Source organism: Pogona vitticeps, chromosome 5, assembly GCF_051106095.1.
Source record: "Pogona vitticeps strain Pit_001003342236 chromosome 5, PviZW2.1, whole genome shotgun sequence".
In the NCBI taxonomy this organism is placed as follows: Eukaryota; Metazoa; Chordata; class Lepidosauria; order Squamata; family Agamidae; genus Pogona; species Pogona vitticeps.
Window position 1 is genome coordinate 83,416,124 of NC_135787.1, and position 22,913 is coordinate 83,439,036.

Consider the following 22,913-nt stretch of genomic DNA (forward strand, 5'->3'; position numbering starts at 1 on the left):
ACTATAATCTAAGAGATAATGGTTTACCTAAAACAGTTTAGCAAGCTCATTGCTATACTACATTAGACCTATGTTTTAAAGAGTATTTTATTACCAGTCCTCTATTGTTATAGAATATTTTTACAACCTGTAGTATCCACTTCTTTGATGTTCTGGTTTATATATGCATAGCATATGTAGCAATGGACCATCAACAATTCATAAATGGTAGTGCTAGTGAGGGAGAACATTCTAATCCATTGTTAGGGCTCAAGGTGGATGCTTACCGTACAGTATGAGGGGTCAACACAAAATATGGTCATATATAAGTACTGAAATTAGCCCATTGCCATTTAAACCCTATAGTTGAAAGCTAGGCCAGCCTTTACTTAAAATAGTTCCATATAACACTTACCAACAAGTGGTGTAATTGCAGACGTGAACACAGAACTGCTTTGAACAATGAAAGTCATGCCAGCACCCACTAGCATAGCCAAGTACCCTGTCAGCCAAGTAAATGGAAAAGGGAAATCTAGAAAACAAAAGCATGAGAGAAATGAGAGAGAGAGAGAATGAATGTGCTACTCTAAATGAAGTGTAGATTTTTGTTCAGTGTTTTCTTGAGTGCTTTTTGAGTAATTATAAAAATAGTGGCAACATACATCTTCAAACAGCTGGAGACATAACATGAGATAAATGAGCCTAGTCTTGTAAAATGTGGACGAAGAGGCAACTAGTACTTTTGTTTAGCGAGACATTAAGGGCTCATCCAGATGGAGCACTTCTTCCTACTCCATGCTGGTTGGTGCCAAAAGAATGTGGATCATACTAGAATTTTGTCCATGTGTATTTCTAAGGCCCATTTCTCTTTTCTCTAAGGAAAAAAAAATAAAAGTATTTCAAAAAGAGCAAAAAATAAGTTACAAAACCAACCTTCCATGCTGGATTTAAAAAAAAATATTGTCAACATTGAAAGGTATTGATCTGATCCCTTTCCAGCAGAGATCCACTGCCTATTCACTTTGGAAAGCAGTTGTCTTTCACAAGAATTCTTTCAAAAATATTGAAGAAAACCTTTAAAAATTATCTTTAATGTGGCATTTTTGTTTGTTTGTTTGTTTTAGTGGATAAGAGGGACAATTGAAAGGTTCCAATCTGAGCCTTTTGCAACAGAGGCTCACACCACTACTAATACATTTGAGAAATCTGGGGACCCAAGTTTGGGAGCCACTGCACTGAGTGCTTTTAAAATTTGGGGACAAAGCACATAGGACGCATAGCTGTATAACATTTACATATGCTAATACAGTGGAACCTCTACTTACGAACTTAATCTGTCCCAGAAAATGTTTGTTAGTTGAAACGTTCGTAAGTAGAAGCAAAATTTCCCATAGGAATGCATTGAAAACCATTTAATTCATTCTGTCTGTTTTTCATTCTTATCTAGAGGCGCTGTTCTTAAGTCGAAGCATTAGTAGCTATGGAACCGGCTTTGCATTAATTCCTATGGGAACTAATGCAAAGCTGGTTAATCCATCCTCTACCACTAGGGAGAGAATTTTTCTTCTTTTGACCTAAGTTGAACTTAGGTCACAAAAATTGCAGGAATGGAAGGGGGGAGGGAACACCTTCTAAACAGTACACCTTTAAAAACAAGCAGCTTTTAAACAAAACCACGCCAAGCCAAGCACCTTTCAGGTAAAAAAGGGCGGGAAAGGAGGGGGAAGGGAACACCTTCTAAACAGAACACCTTTTTTTTTTTTTTTTTTTAAAGCACCTTTTAGCTTAAAAGAGCCTCGTGGCGCAGTGGTTAAAACGCTGTACTGCAGCTAAAACTGTGCTCACGACCTGGGGTTCAAATCCCAGGTAGCCGGCTCAAGGTTGACTCAGCCTTCCATCCTTTCGAGGTCGGTAAAATGAGTACCCAGCTTGCTGGGGGGGGGGGCAATGTGTAGCCTGTATAATTAAAATTGTAAACCGCCCGGAGAGTGCTTGTAGCGCTATGGGGCGGTATATAAGTCCAATAAATAAATAAATAAATAAATAAATAAATAAATAAATAAATAAATAAATAAATAAATAAATAAATAAATAAATAAATAAATAAATAAATAAATAAATAAATAAATAAATAAATAAATAAATAAATAAAGGGGCAGGAGAACACCTTTTAAACAGAACACCTTTACAAAAGCCACAGAATCCAGCAAGCATTATTCCAGCACAGAACTCCTTGTCACAAAAAGACAGTCTAAACTGCATTTTACAGCCTGCCTGCATCAACAACCAGCAACCATTATTACAGCAGATTTCCCCCCCCCCAAAAAAAAAAAAACTTTGGAGTCTAAACTGCATTTTACAGCCTGCCTGCATCAACAGCCAGCACAACCCCTGGCAGAATATTTTTTGATTTTAAGAAAAAAAGACTGTGGAGTCTAAACTGCATTTTACAGCCTGCCTGCATCAACAACCAGCAACCATTATTACAGCAAACAGATCCCCAAAGGAAAAAAAAAGACTTTGGAGTCACATTTTAAACCCACACATTTTAAAACAACAGAGGGGTCACAGTACACAAACCCTAGAAGCCACATAAGTATTTTTCGTTCATATCTTGAAGCTCCGTTTGCAAGTAGAAGCAAAATTTTGTGAACAGAGCTCTTTGTAAGTTGGATTGTTTGTAGGTAGGGACGTTTGTAAGTAGAGGTTCCACTGTATACAGATATACATTTTATAGAAGGCAAAGTGACCCAATTAATTTTCCATTTAAACCAAGCCAAGCCAAACCTTCAGTTAATTTGATGCCACTTCCAAATGATATCAAATCAGTTGTTCCTTTTCAGTTACAATTTGGTTACAAAGGTTTTTCTCCTTTTCTAGGAGAAAAAACCCTTAAAATGACTGGTCATTTATTTCCTTCATGAGACTTCCTACCTCATGTGCGCACACACACTCACACACTTGGCTGCTTTGGAAAACGAACTTTCAGAAGTTTGATAGAGCATTAAGTCAAAAGCAAATCAAGTGGGGGATGCCCAACCCTGCCAATCCTCCACTCTCCAGACAGATCCTGCTCTAACATGTACTTAGTTCCCCTCCAATTACTTACTTACTTACTTCATTAATAATCATTACCCACATATATAACACACAAGTGAAAGGGATGCAATGTTCCCTTGGGGAGAAGCTTAAAATACCGGCTGGGAAATAGAAAGTAAGGGCTGGACAACAGAGCATAAGAGTTAGGGCAGGTTGTGTGAGATGAAAGGATAGGATCTGGAGGACATGGGAACATTTGGGATGAGCCCTACATGGAATATGTATCCTGATCCCTGAGTCCACAATCCACTGGATTATACACTGGAATGCCTGAGTTGGGCTACAATGGGTTTTAATGCTGAAAAGGAACAGCCAGGATGAAACAGATGGGTCTCTCTAGGGTTCTGCTAGAATAAGGGCAGTGTATTCAATAGGGAAATATACCCAAGTGGCTTTAGCCATGTAGTCATGCTATTGACACACAACCACATTAACAGGACCAGAAACACCAGTTTCTATGCCATTCAGTGAATGTAAGCAGGGAGGCAAATTTCCTGTGATTTCTATTTTACCTGTATGGCAAATCTTCCCACTGATACACAAATATACATTAAAAAGACAGTTGCCACTGGCTATGTCTTTCCTCAGTTCTCACTCATTTTACAGGGATACATGCTGGAAAAGTTTTTGGTAGACTCAGACTTTGATAAGTGTTAGTAATTTCCATTTGGTATGTTTAAAAACACAAAAGATAGTTACCAGTATTGAGTGTCTTCTTGATAACAGTTGCTACCTGTCCCTTAAGTACGGAATTCAGCAGCTTGACTATGAGTATCAAGCAAGTGCAGAGAACAAGCAAGGAAAATGCAAGCAGGATGAGACCAACTGCAAGATCTGGGAGACTTGTTCCTGCAAAAATGTGTTGACCTATGGAAGGGGAATAAAGTCAATTAAATGGTTTGAAGTATTTTTGAGAATTGGTCATAACATGTTTCTCATTCCTCCCTTTTTTCTTATTTTCAAATACTACATTACCACACACTGCAAACTTTCCCCCCTAGCTGATGCTCCACATGGAAGCAATCATACCTATACCTATATGTAGCATTGCCTTTATGCACGTACTTAAATGTATAACCCTAAGCACTAGCCAGAGCTTGGACGTGACAGTAACATCATTGCCTTTAATTGCTTAATTTTTCAGATAGTGAGTACTGTAATGACTTGTTACAAACTTAGGACAAAAGAAGTAACAAATAATTGCAGAGTTACTTCAGTGTAACAAAATGTTTTCTAGTAACCTTCAAAAGTTACTTTTAAAGCCATTTTAAGAGATATTTTGAGAGGAATGTTAACCTTTATGCCATTGCCAAGTGAACTGTTCTTTGTTTTTGTCTTCTGTATTTGTGTAAATATTTACAAAGTGTAGTAACAGAATTGGCCAGTAAAAGAAAGAAATGGTATATATTTGACATATAGTAAAACACAAGAATTACTTGCACAGAACAAAATAATGACAATGACAAGCTGACTGTCTGGAAGTAATGAATAATGCAACAAGTTCCTTTAAAAATGTTCAAGCTCTGTCACTAGTAATAGTTAAGTGTGTCATTCACTGTGGCTGTTTTTTAGTGAGAATTTTAAAGAATATATTATTTTTCAGAAGGAACTTGAGGTTTTAGAAGACTGAAATTGGGAGGCAGCTAACCTGATGCACCTATCCTTTCAGAGTGTTTTGGATACTTAACATTTAAAAGTCTGCAGTTGAATTCAACCTTGTTTATGGAGATCAGTTAGGATGGCCACCTTTTTTCCCCCGACCAGCATTTCCTCTTTAACAACTACATGATAGGCAGATTGAAAAACAACAACACAATTCTGTTCACATGGGAACCATGATACCTGCTGAATTTGACTGGTATAGAAAAGTCATAATATAATTTACTTCCTTTTTAAAAACAAAAATTTAATAACGCTTGCAAATTTCTTTCTAAAAGGGATGGAAAGAACTTGAGGTTCATTTCATTTCAACCGAATGTGAAAGAAGGCAAAACTGTCCTATCTATCCAGGTCATGTAGTCAGGCATGTGACCACACCCGGCCAGATCATTGTGGCAGCTTTCTCAGCTGGAGCTCTGCCTATGTACAGGAACAGGAGCCTCAGGGCGTAGCGGTTAAACTGCAGGACTACAGTCAAGACTCTGCTCACAACCTGAGAGTGATCCCAATGGCCACAGGTAGCTGGCTCAAGACTGATTCAGCCTTCTTATCCTTCTAAAATCAGTAAACCGAGTATCCAGCTAATGGGGTGTGGGGGTGGGGGGGTGGGGGGCAATGTATAGCTTGCACAATTAAAGTGAAAGCTGATGGGGTGGTACATAAGCAGCACACTTTGCTTTGCTTTGAATAGGATACAGACTTTTGCTTCATGTAATATCTATGAGTATACGAAGATTTAGAGAGAGAAAAATCACAGGATTTTTCTTCCAGGCTGTGAAGGAACGTACTGTTGTGCCCAAACTTTGTTTTACTCAGTTGCTTTCATAGCGTGGAATCTACTTAATCAGAATAATAATACCTTCACAATACCAGAAGCTGCTTTTTTCTCCTTACATTTTTTAATATATTCTGTGTTGGAAATATTTTTCGTGGTCCAGGTCATGTTTCCAATTGTCCAGCAAAGGTCAGAAGAAGTACAGTTTTCAGGTGACGGGACAGTTGTATTCAGTGCAGTCTAGACATTGACAAATAGAACAGCCCAATGAAATCAATACTTTTTGGTCATTATGATATAGTGTAGCTCTTTATCACTTGAAAAACAATTTAACAACGAAACAATAAACTGCCAGTACATGGGCCCTCTCTCTTTCCTCCTTTCACATTCTACCTTGTTAATAGACTAATCTTCCTTTTTTCTTTCTTTCTTGCCATGTTAATAATGTGAATCATTTTGAGCCCTTCAAACTATTTTACAACTGATAAGCACTATTTCTATGCCAATCCAAACAAAGACACCAGTATTCAAAGCTGCTATTCATTGTTTTTTTTTTGTTAAAAATGAATCAAGGATTTTCATTTTATCTTGTAATAAGTGAATTAGATCAAATTGTTTTTCCACATACTCGGATTTCAGTTGATTTAAAGCAGGCAGGATATTTTAGTGCTAAATCTGTACTTTTCATAAGACAAAAATCTTAATTAAGCTAAATAAATATAATCCCATCTGAAAACCAGGTATCAAGAAAAATAAATAAAGTGACTATTTTATTTTATATTATTATATATAAAATATTTAATTATATAATCGTATATATCAATGACATATTAATATAGTACTCACCACATTAGTTTCAGTTTTACACCAAATTTTTATTAGACTTTTGTTTCTTACTGATTCATCACCTGTAGCAATTCCACTTATCACTGATTTATCAAGCTATTAATCAAAGCAAACAAAAAAGATACATTGTTCATCATATTTTATAAGAACACATAGCTATAGTAAACTATAGTTTACTTCTACAACTCATTCCACCCTTGAAAACCTCCCAAGATGTCAGAAAAGTTAAAATGACAATACAAAACCAAGGATAAATGAAGTAAACACTTGAAAACATAAATTAAATTAAAAAACTTAAATAATATAAAAACAATTTTAAAGAAGAGTTTTGTGGGAAAGTTTTTCCTTTTTCTTTTTGCTGGGAAACTGCTGAGTTCTAGAATCTTGGAATCATCGGTTACTATTAACCATTAGTCCCTTTGCCCCTGCTTGGCAATGGTTCTCTAGGGTTTCAAGCTTCTTACCCAACCTCGCTGGAGATACCAGAAATTGAAAGTGGACCTTTCTGCATGAAGGGCATATAAATCATATAAATCTTTCTGTTTTATTAATCGTAACCAGTGTTTCCAAGTTTCATCACTTTGTTGTTGTTTAGTATTACCAAATAACTTCATCCAAGGCAAATTATGCACTTGTTTCCCCTATCCTGCCTGGATGGCAGCAAAGATTATCAGGGGTATGGAAAACAAATCTTAATAAGAAAATGTTGACGGATTCAGGCAGGTTTAACCTGGGGAAAAGAAGATGGAATGGACGCATTGTATTACTTCAAATACATGCAGGCCTGTCATGCAAAAGGTATCATCATCATCATCATCATCATCATCATCATCATCATCATCATCATCATCATCATCATCATCATCATCATCATCATCATCTCTGCAGCTACAGACAGCAATACCAGACCTAATGGCCTTAAGTTACAGGAGGATAGCTGCTGTGGAATTTAGGAGAAGCTGCTTGACGAATAGTGTGGCTTGAGAATGGAATTAATTGTTTGGAAGGATGTCAGGATTTCCCTTCTCAGAAGTCTTCAAGCAGAAGCAAATCAGCTTCTAGGTCTTCTGCAATGGGCAGGGGTTGAAACAGATGCCTACAAATCCAACTCTATGACTGTAATATGCAATAGAGATTTTATATATCTTTTTCCTGATACAAGGAATGTCATAAATCAACTTTATACATGTACAGCCAGCCCTGTACATTATGGGTCAGCCTGTCAATATTATAAAGGTATAGCATGTTTCTTAAAAAAAAAAAAAAAAGGTCCAACAAGATGTGGGAATAACAATAACTTCTACCAAGACCTTTTGCATTATAAAAATGGCAATAGTATTAGAGGACCAGGTCAGAGATTATTCCTAGGAGATGCTGTAGCAAATATTAATTAAGTGAAGGAAAAGCCTACCTGGATGATAAGTTTTGTAAAAGGATCAGTGATGACTTTCAATAATTCAGGTGCATCCTCCCCACTTTCAAGATGAAATGATTTTACAATAACTTCTGTAAGGTGGAAAAGATAGCCTGAGGCAACTTCAATGGGCAGCAGGACAAACACTGAAAGCCAGTTAAAGAAATCATGGACGGTAGCTCCAGCAAAAGCCCTGCAAGAAAAAAACAAAGATAAACCAAAAGGGTAAGCCCACATAAGTTCACTAGGAGGGTAAATTAAAATGATTTTAATAGGAAGAAGCCAACTCCTTACGTATTTCAAGCTGGTGCATTCTTTACCAAAATACATTAAAAACAGCCATTTTCAACCGGGGGCCACATGGTCCCAGATGGGGTGGGGCTGAAGGAGCCACAAATTGGAAACAATTCTTCACACAACTCCTTACAAGGTTCCATATGCAATGTATGCAATTCTGATTTGGCCTATATTTCTTTCACTTTGTGTTTATGGTTGTGGCCGGAAAAAAAAAGGCTTAGAATGGCTGATTAAAAAACATTAAGAAATGGAAAGATTCTTGCTCCAGTGCTTAGACTTCTTACTGCTGAAAAATCTCCTTTCCCTAGGCAATAAAAAAAAATCCCAGACATAATGCAACACATGGTTAAGTGAGACAATACATTTAGCCCATTTTTAGGAGTGGTATTCGTTCCAGTGATGAAATACATGAATTTGTCATCAGCTATATATCCCCTGGACTGCAAGGAGAACAAACCTATCAGTTCTAAAGGAAATCAACCCTGAGTGCTCACTGGAAGGACAGATCCTGAAGCTGAGGCTCCAGTACTTTGGCCATCTCATGAGAAGAGAAGACTCCTTAGAAAAAACCTTGATGTTAGGAAGGTGTGACGGCAAGAGGAGAAGGGGCCGACAGAGGATGAGATGGCTGGACAGTGTCTGCGAAGCTACCAACATGAATTTGACACAACTCTGGGAGGCAGTGGAAGATAGGAGGGCCTGGAGCGCTCTGGTCCATGGGGTCACGAAGAGTCGGACACGAGTAAACGACTAAACACACACACATATATATCTTGCATTTAGCGTGTTTTGTGATTGACACTGGAAGGGAAATGTGGGCTTCATTTACAAGTCTGATTTATGAGGCCCATATTTTTAAGAAAATCTCATTGTGGGAAAGAAAACATAATAATAGGGTGTATGCATGTCCCTTCATGGCTACTTTGGCTCTTGGTTTTGGCTGAACTGAACAGAGACAACTGTGTAGTGAGGTACTATCTGCTATGACATCTGTATGCAAAGGATCAGACATTCCCACCAAATGGCAGATCTACTGTCCTTGCATTAAACCTAGAAAGAAGCTCTGCACCCTTGGGGTGTTTTCAGCAAACACACTGCTGTCTATTTTTTTACATCTATTTTCTTCCAGACCAAAACACCCAGGCAAAAGTGTGAGAAAACAGACACATCAGTCACCTGGTCCCTTTTCCAACACGATGAAGTTGGGTTTATATTTAAATTACAACAATTATTTTTAAATATCCCTTGACAAATAGAAATAGGAAAAGAAGTGCAGAAAGGAGGTGAACGTACTGGCTCAGAACCCATGGGGACTGGTTTGGATGTGGCACAGCATAATTGTTTAGAGCTGCCACATCCCAAATCAGTAGCACCTCAGTGACATCCAACCTCTACTAGGAGAAGAACAAGGACAAGAGAGATATAACTTAGCGCATGCAATTTCAATGCACATATCACCCTCATTTGTTCTCTTCTTTGCTGGTGTTTTCTCTGTTTTAGAGATACAGTACAGTACTTAGGATATGAGCATGCATATGCATGAATATACAGACATGTGCAAAAACAAAACAAAACAAAAACAACCCCAAGCCAAAATCCTCTACAGAGTGGAAAGCAATTGTGCTATCTTGGCCAGCTCCAGCAGCTTGTGCCAATCTTGCACTAGTGGCAAGACTGGTCGCACAGCCGGTCATGTAACTGGTGATATGACAAGTCTCTGCCAGAGAAGGGAGAATTGTCTTCCTCTCTGTATATAATATTGGCCATTTTTCTTCAATAAATAGTTTAAATGTTGCTCTCTCAAACACCCAGGTTCCATGTTGAGGAAACAAACTTCCACTTATTAAATCAAAAACATTATTAAAGATTATTCCTAAGTCAAGCATGAAACAGTTTAAACATCTCTATAAGTAACTAAATAATTAAAGAGACAAAATTTTAGTAATGCTAGTGAGGATGTCTGGAAGTCCTGCTACTTATGTCTGTTAAATTATCGTCTGTTGATATTTTTCCATTTGATTCTTTTTTTTACATACAATTATGGAGCAGCTAGACAGGTATTTATTTTGCTGTTTGTGCTGTTTTTCTTATAGTATTAACTCCATCAATTACACAGCGTTAGCATTAAATGCAAATAGATCTGATCTTTTGGCATGAATATATAGTATATTTTATTCAGCAGGCAGGGCTTGTGTCGTCCCGTTCCCCCCCCCCCCCCCCATATTTCCAGTCTTATTATTTTGTCTTGATTTGGCTTGTGTGATCACTTGGATTGGTACTTTGAAGCACTTGCTGGGTATGTTCAGATGATATAATTGATGATGTACAAAGCAGAGCATGCTGTGGAAGTGCCTGTCTTCTACTAAAAAAATAAATAAATAAAATGGCATTCCCTAGTCACACTGGCCACATGACAACGGAAAACTGTCTTCGGACAAGCGCTGGCTCTATGGCTTGAAAAGCGGGATGAGCGCCGCCCCCTAAAGTTGGACATGGCTGGACTGAAAATGTCAATGGGAACCTTACCTTACTCATGTTGGTAAAGGACTAGAACTGTAATGCAGTCTGTAACCTATATTTTTAAAAATATTTTTCTCCTAGTTTAGTGCTAAGCTGATATAGCACTAATTCAAATGCTTACCATCTCTTGTCAGTTCAGCGCTATTGCACTTGCTAGACATAAACAAGAAACAAATGAGAGATTGGAATGCCAGCAAAAGTGGTAGGTAAGAGGATGGTGATCATGGCAGAGAAAAGAGAAGAGGAAGAGGGGGGTTTGTGATGTGTGGCACCTTCCCATGATAATTAAACATTTATGTGTGAACACTGCCAGTGATTTGAATGCCAGAGTCTGAGATATAAAAGTTTGCATCAATTTGGGATACTTATCATACCTATATGTGTTGACACCCTTATCCAGACTTTTTCTTAATATTTTCCTGCTTTTTTTTCCTTTGATGCCAGTTCTAGGTACTGTATATGCTTTTCTCTCTTTCTTTCTTAAGTTAAAGCCTACAGTTAAAGCACTGCATACCTTCTAAATTCATTCCTGTCTCCAACTTGCATTAGTGCCACAATGGTGTTTGTAACAGATGTGCCAATATTAGCTCCCATTATGATTGGAATCCCATGCTGAACAGTCAGTACTGCAAAATAAAAAAAGCAACAGAGGGTAAAAAAATTAAAAGGATAGGAAGTCTTGGCACTTAGCATGGAATTAGCAATTTAGTATCCCCTGTCATGTCCCTTGGAATCTGGATTGTAGATATATTCTTCAGGAAAAAAAAGTGGTACATGTTTTTTTAAATGTTAAAATGGCACAGCTGTTTGTTCTCACTCCCCATAGACTTTTATTGATGGGGTGCAGATGAAGTTTTCAGGATGAAGTAACTGTGCAACCTTGGCTCTTGCCACAGCCACCTAGAGTAATCTTAATTGATTAGATAGGCGGGATATAAATAAAATAAATAAATAATAATAATAATCATTGTTCCTAGAAATGCATTCCTACTCAAGGTTTCAAAGTCCAAATGTTAAAGAATTGTATAGAAGGGCAAAAGTCCACTAGAAGTGCCTCTTCATGTCACTGCAATAATGTAGGCTCACCAGGCAGAATTTCCCTTTGTAAGCTAATTCTGACATATCACAAAAGAGATGTTTTAATATCCCTTCTTCTCTCTCTCTCTCTCCTTCTCTCTGTCTGTCTCTGTGCAAATTTCAAGATGACCCATATAATTCCAAAATTCCTAGCAGAGTGGACTTTTAGCTTACATGAAGAGGACACCATGCTGACTATGATGGATGAAGAGGTGCTAGAACTCTGCACCATGACAGTCACCAGAACGCCAATCACCAGACCTGCAACAGGATTTGATAATACAGAACCATCTTTGAAAATGTCTCCTGCGGCTTTACCTAGGAAAAGTGAGATAGTTTTTATCAATAATATTGTTTACACGGTCAATAATCTAGCTATAAGAAAATCAGTTAATAATATTGCATTACAACTTTGCATGTTCAAGTAACGAAATATAGGAAAGGGGTATGCAGATGAGAGCAACCTTGATTCTTGATTCATCAAGGAGGGAGAACAGTTTTTGTCTCCACCCAGTAGAGTTAAAAAGAACCCTTCTTATTGTACACTGTAGTCCTGTATAAATATATGGTTACAATTCATTTACCTGGGAGAAAACTAAAGGACTGCTGTTAGAGACAACATTAGAAAAAGGAGAAAGCCTAACTACTGGCTACTGATTTGTTTCCAGGTACAATTCAAAGTGCTGGTTTTAACCTATAAAGCCCTAAATGGCTTGAGTCCAAGCTAGACATGGGGATGAATTTAAAAAAAAAAAAAAAACTAATTGTGATACTTGTTTAATATTTGTCCATATTTGTCAATTCCCCAATGAATATGAAGGGACGAATATTTCTCCATTTTTATTCATCCCCCCATAGGAAGAGAGGAATGGCTAGCCTTCCCTCTCTGCCTATGACCTTCCCATTTTGCCTATGGGCCACTGAACAGCTGATCAGCAGGACCATAGACAGCCAGCAAGCTCCACAGCTGCCCACCCCCACAGTCTGCCACTGCCCCTTCCGTTCTCTACCTTAGCTGCTGCCATCCATCACTCCCAATGCTGCTGCCATCCACCGCCACCCGCAGCAGCAGCCTCCACCACCACAGCCTGCTGTAAGGGACTCTGGATGCCCTTTGCAAAGATGGTGGCTGCAGCTTCCCAGTGGACAACGGCAGTACAGACAGCGGACATGGATGGCCGCGCCCAAGGTAGGAAGGCAATAAGGGCAGTGGGAAGGGAGCAAGCTATGTTAGTGGGTGACTCAGCTTTCCCCCTTTCTTTTTAGACTTGGGCTGTTTAAAAAGCCCCAACAAACCTATTTGTGCTTCGTCGGTTCATGGGGAGGAAATTCGTGGTTCAGCGACTTTAACAGACAACAAACCAGGACAAACCACCATTTTGTGGTTCATCCCCATCTATAGTCCAAGCTATCTAAAGACTGCATATCCCACTATGAGCCAGCCCAGGCATTAAGATCATTGGGGGGGGGGGCTTTCTATTGGTCCCACCACCCACAAAGACATACTGGGGGGGGGACACAGGAGAGGACCTTCTCTGTTGCTCTGTTCCAGACTCTGGAACTCCCTCCCACAGGAAGCTAGGCCGGCACCATTTTTTGTTGTCCTTCCTCAAGCAGGCAAAGATTTTTATCTTCAGGCAGGCTTTTCCTTAATGACTGTTGTCTGGCAGCGGTTTTTAAATGGATTATTGTGCTCTGTTGTTTTAAATGTATTTTAGTATTGAAAGGTGGTACAAAAATATTTTGAATAAATAAAATAATAAATAACTGTGAGTCCAGCACTAGGGAGTCAGCTATCACTACAAGTGATATAGCAAGAGATGCATGTTTCTGTTCTTACTCTTTTCTAGACATCTAAATTATGAGGAATGGGAGAATCCTTATAACCACCCCAATTTCCCTTTTACTTGATGAACTTTTGAAGTGCTTTCACAAGAATAACAAAAAAGGTCAATATCTTCAAAATAAGCATCATTTGTCAATGAACAGCTAGAAGCACACACAGTTCTTCTCAAGTTCACCATTTAAAAAAGAAATATGTAGGCTTACAATATATGTAACTTCTTCCCTATTATGCTACCTCCTGTGAATTTATAGTTATTTTATTTGTTTATTTAACTTACGACAACATAAGTTTTCATGTGCTTTTGTGTATGGTAGATTAGGGATGCAGTGCAGAAATCTCAGAGAATAGACAAACAAACATTGAGGATGAATAAAAACCTATCTGAAGGGAGGGGCAACCTATATGAGCTCTCAAATTCTTCTGTGGCTCAAGGAATACCATGAGGCAAATTATCCCCTTTCCCACTGTTCATATGTCATTGTTCCAAACACTGCTACATGCTAAAGTAAGGATTTAAGGCAGGCACAAGAAAACTCTGGTCATCTAAATGTTGCTCTACCTTCCATCCTTCTGAAGTCATTAAAATGAGTACACAGCTCGCCAGAGGGGGGGGGTGTTATTTGCATAATTATGTTGTAAACCTCCCAGAGAGTGCTGTAGCACTGTGCAGTGGTATATAAGTTAAAACAATGAACAAATAAATAAAACTAACACAGATTTGTATTGTGGGCATGCCTCTAAAGCACTTTCACCCACGTTTTACTGGAAAGCCTTCAGCCAGTTCACTTCTTTCTGTATGATTCACCTCACAGGGCTATCGTGAAGACAAAATAGGGATTTTATACCCCTAAAGAACCTGGACATGAAACAAAGCCAACCATTTTACAGCTCTTCATGTCTTGTTAATGTTCTTTCATTAGCAAGTTAAAGAATATGGCCTACCTTGCTTATTGGAACAAAAAGTTAGGTTTCAAAAGTTTCCATGTGCTTTAATGAATAAGCAGTTATAATATTACCCATCAGCATACTCTCCTCCTGATTTTTTTTTTTTAAAGAAGACAAGTTGGCAGTTGAGAGCAGAGATGTAGCAGGGGAGGTGGGCAAGGTACAGAAACCTGGTACTGTTTCTTGCTAATCTTTAATGTCACTATCACTTTGGAATTTGGGGGGAAAAGAGAGCCTGTGCCAATAAAGGGGTTTTGGCATTCACGAGAGGCAAGGCTATCAACAGCTACTAGCTATGGTGACTGAGCATTATCTCTAGCTTCAAAAAAGACTTTTGTGTCCATGTCCCGCTTGTGGGCATCTGGCTGATCTCTGGAAACAGAACACAGGATCAGATACTGCTTTGTTTTTAGCCAGCAAGGTTCTTCCTATGTTTTCCTTAACATGTGATATTTAATTCTACAATTTTCTTTTTGCAGGATTAAACCAAGAGTCTGGATATATTACCTAAACGTGATATATTGAAAAAGTTGTCCTACCTCCCACTAACTGAAAGGCTGAGCTAAGCACATCCAAGGAGCAGACAAAAAGGTACAGCAATCCAAGTAAGAGAATAAACTTCCCAATGCCTTTTAACACACAGAGTATTTTGCCTTTTCCATCCAGTTCTGCAAAACAGAAAACAAGGTTTTATGTATAAGACGGCAGTGAACTTAAGGCCTGGTTTTCAAAAATGCATCAGTTTACAGCATATCCATGGAGCCATGACCAATGCCGGCAGTTCTATGAATCATAAACCAGAAGGAATGTCCTTATTATTAAAATTTAACTAGTGTATAACTAAAAGATTCTTACGAAGTGTTAAAAGGTTGATAATATTTTTAACCTTTTTTCCATTCTCACACTGAGTAATGCATTGTGGCTAATGGAAATGCAGAATGAGAAAATGATCTTTTTTTCTCCTTTCATCCATAGGTGTTACAGTCATCAGATTGGAAAGATAAGTGTGATTCCTTTTAACAAAATTATGTTAATAGAAATTCCATGTGCTTATGAGATATGGAAGATTAGTTAACTGCCAATGCATTTTTTTTCTTCAAAGGAAAAAATAATTCAGCAGAACAAAAAACGTGCATCACCTCTACCTGACATGGTTTACTTTAGTTTAAATGGTTACATGGGGTAATGGCTTAGACTGAAATACTGCTTTGGGAAGGAAGGGTGAACGTATGTTTTCTCCTCATTTCTACAAGCAAGTCATTCAGCTACAAAAGTAGATTAAAGCCAAATAACACTTTCTGTGACTTAGAAGCCTAAACTGAAGATCCAACTATATGGTCAAATACTGTGGGATTTGCTGCAGATGTGAATTAGTTTTTTTACTGATCACATGACACAATGTTCATTTTGAATCAATCCAACCATTGTTTTGCTCCTAATAGAGGGTTTTTTTCTCTGCCATTGGGGGCTTAATCATGTGAGGAACAGACTGTTCACATGGAAAACAGTCCATTCAAAGAATTCTGACTCGAAAATCATTTTTTAAAACCAGAATGATTTGATGGACAGTTTCTCATATGATCATTTGTTTCTCTCTCCAAAAGAAGCCATTCTAAGCTTGAAAGAGAACAGAAAAATCTGTGATATGTTAGTAATAATAAATCTAAAAGTTCATCTACCTATGAGGAAGAAAACAGAGAAGAGGACGTTCTAGAAGTTGCCTAGCAGCATTTAAAAACCCTTCTGTAACATTTAAGCGAAAAAGAAGCTTCAGACATATCTAAAGGAAGCTCTCTATTTCCTAAGTCTAACATAGAACACATGACAGCCAGAATGCCATTGGGATTTTACATTGCTGCAAGCAAAATCATGTAAGTCATCTCAGATAACTGAAACTAAGTAAAAAGATTCCAGTTGTGTGCCTGATCAGGTGACAGTCAATGATGAGGCACATGACCAACTCTATTTTAATAAGCTTCAGTTAGCATCTGCAACGTAAGCGATTCAACTTGCACCAGGACAAAATCCCAGTAGGATTCTAGCTGACAAATTTATTGGGCTATAACTGAATACTAGCTTTGTTGGTATTACACTGAGTTGCCATTTTGCTAACACTACCAGCAGTCCACTTTAAAATCAAAACAAACTAAATGAAAGATCATCACTAGTGGAAACAGAAAAACACAAATAATCAGAACAATTTTAGAAGACATTCCTTCTGGACTTCTGTGCCTGTTTCTCAACAAAGCTAACACACAAGAAGTACCAACTATACCAGGGGTGGGGAAAATGTGCCCCTCCAGATGTTGTTGGGCTGCAGTTTCCATCTCCTTAACCACCACAGCCAACAGTGACAGATAATAGGAGGTATAATCAGACTACCTCTGGAGGGCTATTCCTCAATCAGAATGAAGGTAGCAGAAGATAGAAAATTCTAAATAACATTCAGTTGGTTTCTTGACAACACATCCTCACCTGACCATTTTACTCCACTGTTCTGGAGCACTGGCATACTCCATGGATCATTTTCCTCATCCAGTTCAGTTGTCAAAGCAATGGTGGAGTATGCAGGTAAGAGATCCAGTTGATTCTTTAAGGAAATTACTTCACCTGATGCAACAAATAAGCAAGTTAATACAATTGTTTTTTCACCGATACTCAAGGATATAATTGGCAAGTTTCAAAAACTGTTTATGTTAGATATATAGGAGCAAGTATTTTAAATGCTTGTCCCTTTTTTTGTTTTTTACCTTTGGGATTTTTCACCTCATTTTCAGACATAATGTGGTTTTGTTTGGAGCACGGCCGCTCAATACACTTAGCACTGTTTGCGTCTTCTAGTTCAGGCCACGGAGCCATGTCCTGCAACAAGAGCAGAGGTGAGAAAGGGTAGGAGGAGAGACATCAAAGAAAAGCTAAAACAAAAACTTTCTAAGGTATTGCTAGGAATATTAGAAAAAAGGTTCATTATATAAAATTGGAGGAATAATTTATGTGTATTAGTTCTTAATGGATGAATGCCTTCTCCAAAAGAAACTACACTGGTGATTTATTAGCAAAATACCATGTCATTTTCAGAAGCGTATTTTCTTTATAATGTTTTAACTTTAACACATCTCCAACCTGATGTGTGATTCAAAAGCTCACTTCATATATTATAGCCAGAATCATGTATAGTTTGCATGTCTTGCTGTATCTAACTGCTGCTAATTGATGTGGCAGCAGGGTGGAACTCAGCTATGTGCTGGCTCATGCACTCCGTTCTTCGACTGTGGTGTGCTCTGCACTTAGATGCAATTAAGCTGAGGCAAGTTACATAAACCTTACATGAACAACTTGAAACATTTTTGAGGCATATCAGTTCTGTGTTGATCAAGAGAAAGCATATAAAGGGAACAATGTAGATGCTGTTTACACTATATAGTATTGACCAGGGGGAACGTGCTGAACAGGGGCCAGCACAAGCTAGCTGATAAACATGGCAAGGACAGTGTTATAACTGTGAGGGAAAGTTAATGTGTATTTTAGGACGATGGTCAGTTCACTGAGTATTATGCCTTTTGCTTAACACACAAAAAGCACACGGAGATCTCAGAAAGTATATGTGAATTGGGCACTACAGTGGTCAGCATAGCAAGAATGGACTTGCAGATGCTTTGAGAATCCTTTTAGCAGCAATTATATTCTTTTGCCATCCTATGCCAAAGCCATATTCCTCATCTCTTTCCTCACTTGTGAAACAATAATATGCAGGTAACCTTCTGAACACAAAAAAACACAATTGTTCTGACTTCACTTACATGCTACTGACACTGACAATTAATAGACAAATACATTACTTGGATTTGGTAACAGCATGATAAAAGCCACTGCTGGTCATATGGAAGTGTTTGACTCTGTGTTTATTTCTCTGAAACTCCACAAAAATGCAGTAAAAGTGAGGGGCATTGGCTACTAGCTTTGGTTCCTATGTCCTTAGTTCCCAAACTCCTTATGTCCTTCCTTTCTGACTCTTTGACCATGTGACAATTTTTGCACAACTTCCTTTGGCCACTCCGCTTCTCCTATTTCAAAGAAACACTATGGAGTGTGTATAGAGGAGTGGGAGGAGGGGGACACAGACAGATTGGAAATACAAATGAGGCTCTGGCTGAAAAGAGGTTTACTCACAAACAAATGGCAACATCCACTAGAGATACATGTGAAGTATGTCATCTCAGCCCAAAGTAGAACACCTCAAATACCAGAATACCAAAAGACGGTGTGATAGAAAACAAAATGGTGAAACCCACACCAAAATAGTGTGCTTCAGGCTCCTTTCTTGTTTAAAGGTGCTGTGATGAACTACCTTTATGTTTGCCATGAGACATGAAAAAGAACAAGGTGTACATTCTGTGTTTTTGAAAACCAAAAAACCCTGGGATGCTTCACTGGACCAAAGTGTAGTAGCCTACCCTGCCTGCTTTTTCCATCAGTGACATTTTTGTTGTTGTTAAATTTCCCAAGGTTTTTATTCATCTTGAAGATTTGTGATCTGCATGTGTAATACAAGAAGGTATATAAACTAATCCCTTGTGTGGGACTACAAAGCATTGTTTGTACTTTGCCATTCATGATAACCTAATGAAAGAAAGAACTGTGCTTGGAGTAAGTACAGTAAAGCAATCTGACTTAGAAAATTCAAAATTACAGGGGAATGAACAGAGTAAAATGGAACTATTAGAAAGAGCAATTTCTTTCAAACATAACTACTTATTAACTCAGCAAGTAGTTAAACTTTCATATGTCTCAAACAAGGAAGAAATAAGGAATTAAAGTAGGACAAATCTTTTATGTATTCATGAAGGCTTTCACGGCCGGGATCTAATGGTCGTTGTGGGTTTTTCGGGCTCTTTGGCCGTGTTCTGAAGGTTGTTTCACCATTCTCTGTGGCCGGCATCTTCAGAGGGCAGGAGTAGTACTTTTATGCTTCAAAAATTTAGATGAAATTGTATTTTAGTTTTATTATAGTATTATCATGATATAGAAACATACAGTACATATCACCTCTCTCCCTCTCTATAAAGGTGTGTGTGTATATATACACTGGTGTCTGCAGGCAAAAATTAGAAGGACCAAGGGGTAATAAAATGAACTATAATCCAAGTGGGGAAAAAGCAGAGTGGATTTAGGAATCTGCTGATTTGAATGGAGGCTTACGTCTGATTTTAGTTGGGATCATATGCCATTTGAAGGGGCAGGATCTGGAACGAATGGATACAGATGGCATCAGTTCCTAAGAGTGCTTTTGACTAGCTTAGATAGGTTTTACAACTGCAGCCATTTCTAGAGAAAGCTCACCTAGGTACAATGAAACCTGCTTTGGCTATGTTTTAATGTTTGTTATGCAGCACTGTCTTTGAACATTGCTCAGAAGCTAGTACGGAACTCAGCCAGTGGAATGCTTACTGGATCTAATTACGCAAACCATATTACACCAAATGGTCAAAAAACTATTAGTTACACATGTAAATATAATTTTGGCACTGAATTGCTACAATACAAGACGTCAATGTAGATATTACCTGTTGCACACTTAGTTATGTGATGTGCCGCACAAGTAATGTGACACAGGCATTTCCCCTCCAAATGTTATGCCATTTGTGTTACATTAGCATAAAACGATAATAGGACTTCAGCCATTAGGTATTAGTTACATGCACTGTCTATTCAATTCTAGGCTCAATGCAAGATGCTAGCTTTGAACTTTCAAACCTTAAACAGTTTGGGACCACATTATCTGAAGGACCACCAACACCTGACCTCTAGGAGCCTGCCCAGATGTTACAGGCAACACAGAATGCTCCTCTAGAAGGCACAGAGCTGTTTTAGTAGTGAATGACCTTTGGATCTTGGTCCTCAGGAAGATAAATATGACCTCAATATTTTCATTCCAATCTGCATTTGGTGTTGGTAGGAATATTTATCTCTCTGGGGAGCAAGATATATACAGGATGAGGGTGGCTTTTATTTTTTATTTTTGGAAATTTTATTTTCTTATGTTTAATCTCTCTGCAAGCCAGTCTGTGAAGCCAGGCAGCAATGAAAGTCAAATTTAAAATATTGTGCACATAAATAAATATAAAACCAGTCTCCAAGGTTCTGTCACGCACTAGCATGATTAAGGAAAAAGGAGCCATGCTTCAACCACAGAACCAGTTCTGCTTCATAACATTTCAGAACCCAGCCTCATGCTTCCTTTAGAGGTGATGCAAGACATTTTAATAACATGCTAATGTTTCCCACCCATTATTAGACAATGGAAGGGCTGAACCTGTATATCCACACCCTACCGTAATTTATGATTCATTTTTACGCATGAGAGGGCCGTTGCTCTTGCAGAGCAACATGCATGCTTAAGTAACTTCCATCCTAGAGACAGTGCATATTATTCTGGCCTGAGTTAATCTTCACTGGTTACTCGTTCTTTTTTTCTTTATTTTTCTTTTTTGGACTCAGTTCAGGGTGCTCGCTCTTATAATTAAATCTTAATGTCTTCATACATAGGCATTAAATGTGGCTCAGCAGCAGAGGTCCCTATCTGACTGAGGAAAACCATAATCCCTGGTCCAAGCAGGGGAGGAATCTAACCCTGCCTCCATCTTAGACCATAGCTCTCTTCCTTGCTGAAGTACATAAGATCAATTTGAGGAACTAGATCTTTTCAGTCACACTGCCAACGAGCATGCAGAATGTCCTCAGAGAACTACACCTGTCCCCATTATTAATTTTGTTTCACCATCTAGTCAAGGTGTGGTGTTCTAACAAAGCTTGGGGAAGAGCTATCTTTTTCTGTTACTTTTCTTTTCCTCTTCAGCTTCGGGCAGATTTCTGACTACTTACTTCTGGTCTAGTGGTGCTGATGTCATTATGCTGAGGTGGGGGCATACTGCTTTCTAGGTGATGGTTATAGACAGCTTTATTGCTGTTTTTAACTTGGACATTATTGATACTTTCATTATTTTTATTTTGGTTTTATCACATTTTGGTTATTTTATTGTTAGTCACCTTTACTGTATTTTTTGTTTTTATCCTGAAAAGGAAATATAGAACAAATATGCTGGATGCATAAGCAATGTGACCTTCCACACCATGTGGTTTACACTACATGACAGATGCAAAAAGCAAATTCCATGCAGACGGTCAGATCAGGTTTGCTTTTCAACTTACAGAGACATTATTTATCATTATTACTTGTCTAGAATCACCATTTTGAATTGCTTTTTACCAAAAAATATACACGAATAAAAATAAGTCTGTGTCCGAATAAGGTTCCATTACAAAGTTCTGTCTGCAGTTATTGAGCTATCTACATTTTAAAGGATATTTAAATATTTTAATCATTTCTTACATTTCTTCTACCTGTAAATTGACTGCAAAACCTCCATTTGATTAAAGGTACATACAGTTTAAAAACAGCATCTATTACAGTGGTGCCCCGCTTGACGATGATAATCCGTTCCAGGAAAATTGCTGTTAAGCGAAATCATTGTCAAACAAAAAAAAAACACCCCACTGGAATGCATTGGAAACCAGTTAATGCGTTCCAATGGGGAAATACCTCATTGTCCAGCAAAGATCGCCCATAGAGAACCACCAATCAGCTGTTTAAAATCGCTGTCTTCCGAAGCTTCTGTCCGGAAAACAGCCATTTTGCGAATGGAGGGAAGCCATTTTGCGAAGGGAAGCCATTTTGCGGAGCCGGAAAAAACATCGTTTTGTGAACAAAAGGTTCATGAAGCAGGCACCTAATAGACATAATGCAAAATGAGCCTCGTGGCGCAGTGGTTAAAACGCTGTACTGCAGCTAAAACTGTGCTCACGACCTGGGGTTCAAATCCCAGGTAGCCGGCTCAAGGTTGACTCAGCCTTCCATCCTTCCGAGGTCGGTAAAATGAGTACCCAGCTTGCTGGGGGGGCAATGTGTAGCCTGTATAATTAAAATTGTAAACCGCCAGGAGAGTGCTTGTAGCGTTATGGGGTGGTATATAAGTCCAATCAATCAATCAATCAATAAATAAATAAATAAAACCCATAGGAACCATTGTTTTGCAATCGCTATAGCGATCGCAAAAAACTCATCGTTAAGCAATTTCATCGTCAAGTGGGGCACCACTTTATCATCATCATCATCATCATCATCATCATCATCATCACCATCACCATCACCATCACCATCACCATCACTATTATTATTATTATTATTATTATTATTATTATTATTATTATTATTATTATTATTATTATTATTATTATTCATTCATTCATTCATTCATTCTATACTACCCATTTGGCAGTCAAGGCCACTCTGAACAATTTACAACTAAATAGTAAGAACAATAGAATCACAAAATATAACAATATCAAATTAAAAAGATCAAAGCAAAGTACCACAAAATACAATAGGAAACATAATA

The 22,913-nt window shown here is 38.1% G+C and overlaps 1 protein-coding gene across 2 annotated transcripts in view; it reads right to left on the minus strand.

Moving 5' to 3' along the window:
* The window catches only part of SLC34A2 (solute carrier family 34 member 2), a 47,241-nt gene that overhangs the window by 16,819 nt on the left and 7,509 nt on the right, over positions 1-22,913 (minus strand). The window contains exons 2-11 of one of the 2 annotated variants that reach the window (XM_020780452.3): positions 17,208-17,319; positions 16,933-17,067; positions 14,997-15,125; positions 11,841-11,984; positions 11,104-11,215; positions 7,770-7,965; positions 6,359-6,454; positions 5,632-5,752; positions 3,778-3,945; positions 395-511 (exon numbers count right to left, since the gene is read on the minus strand). In XM_020780452.3, coding sequence (XP_020636111.3) covers positions 395-511; positions 3,778-3,945; positions 5,632-5,752; positions 6,359-6,454; positions 7,770-7,965; positions 11,104-11,215; positions 11,841-11,984; positions 14,997-15,125; positions 16,933-17,067; positions 17,208-17,316 — 1,327 coding nt within the window. In that variant the 5' untranslated portion in view covers positions 17,317-17,319. Of the gene's footprint in view, positions 1-394; positions 512-3,777; positions 3,946-5,631; positions 5,753-6,358; positions 6,455-7,769; positions 7,966-11,103; positions 11,216-11,840; positions 11,985-14,996; positions 15,126-16,932; positions 17,068-17,207; positions 17,321-22,913 lie in introns of those variants that run through there. The other variant, XM_078394044.1, reaches the window with a different exon arrangement.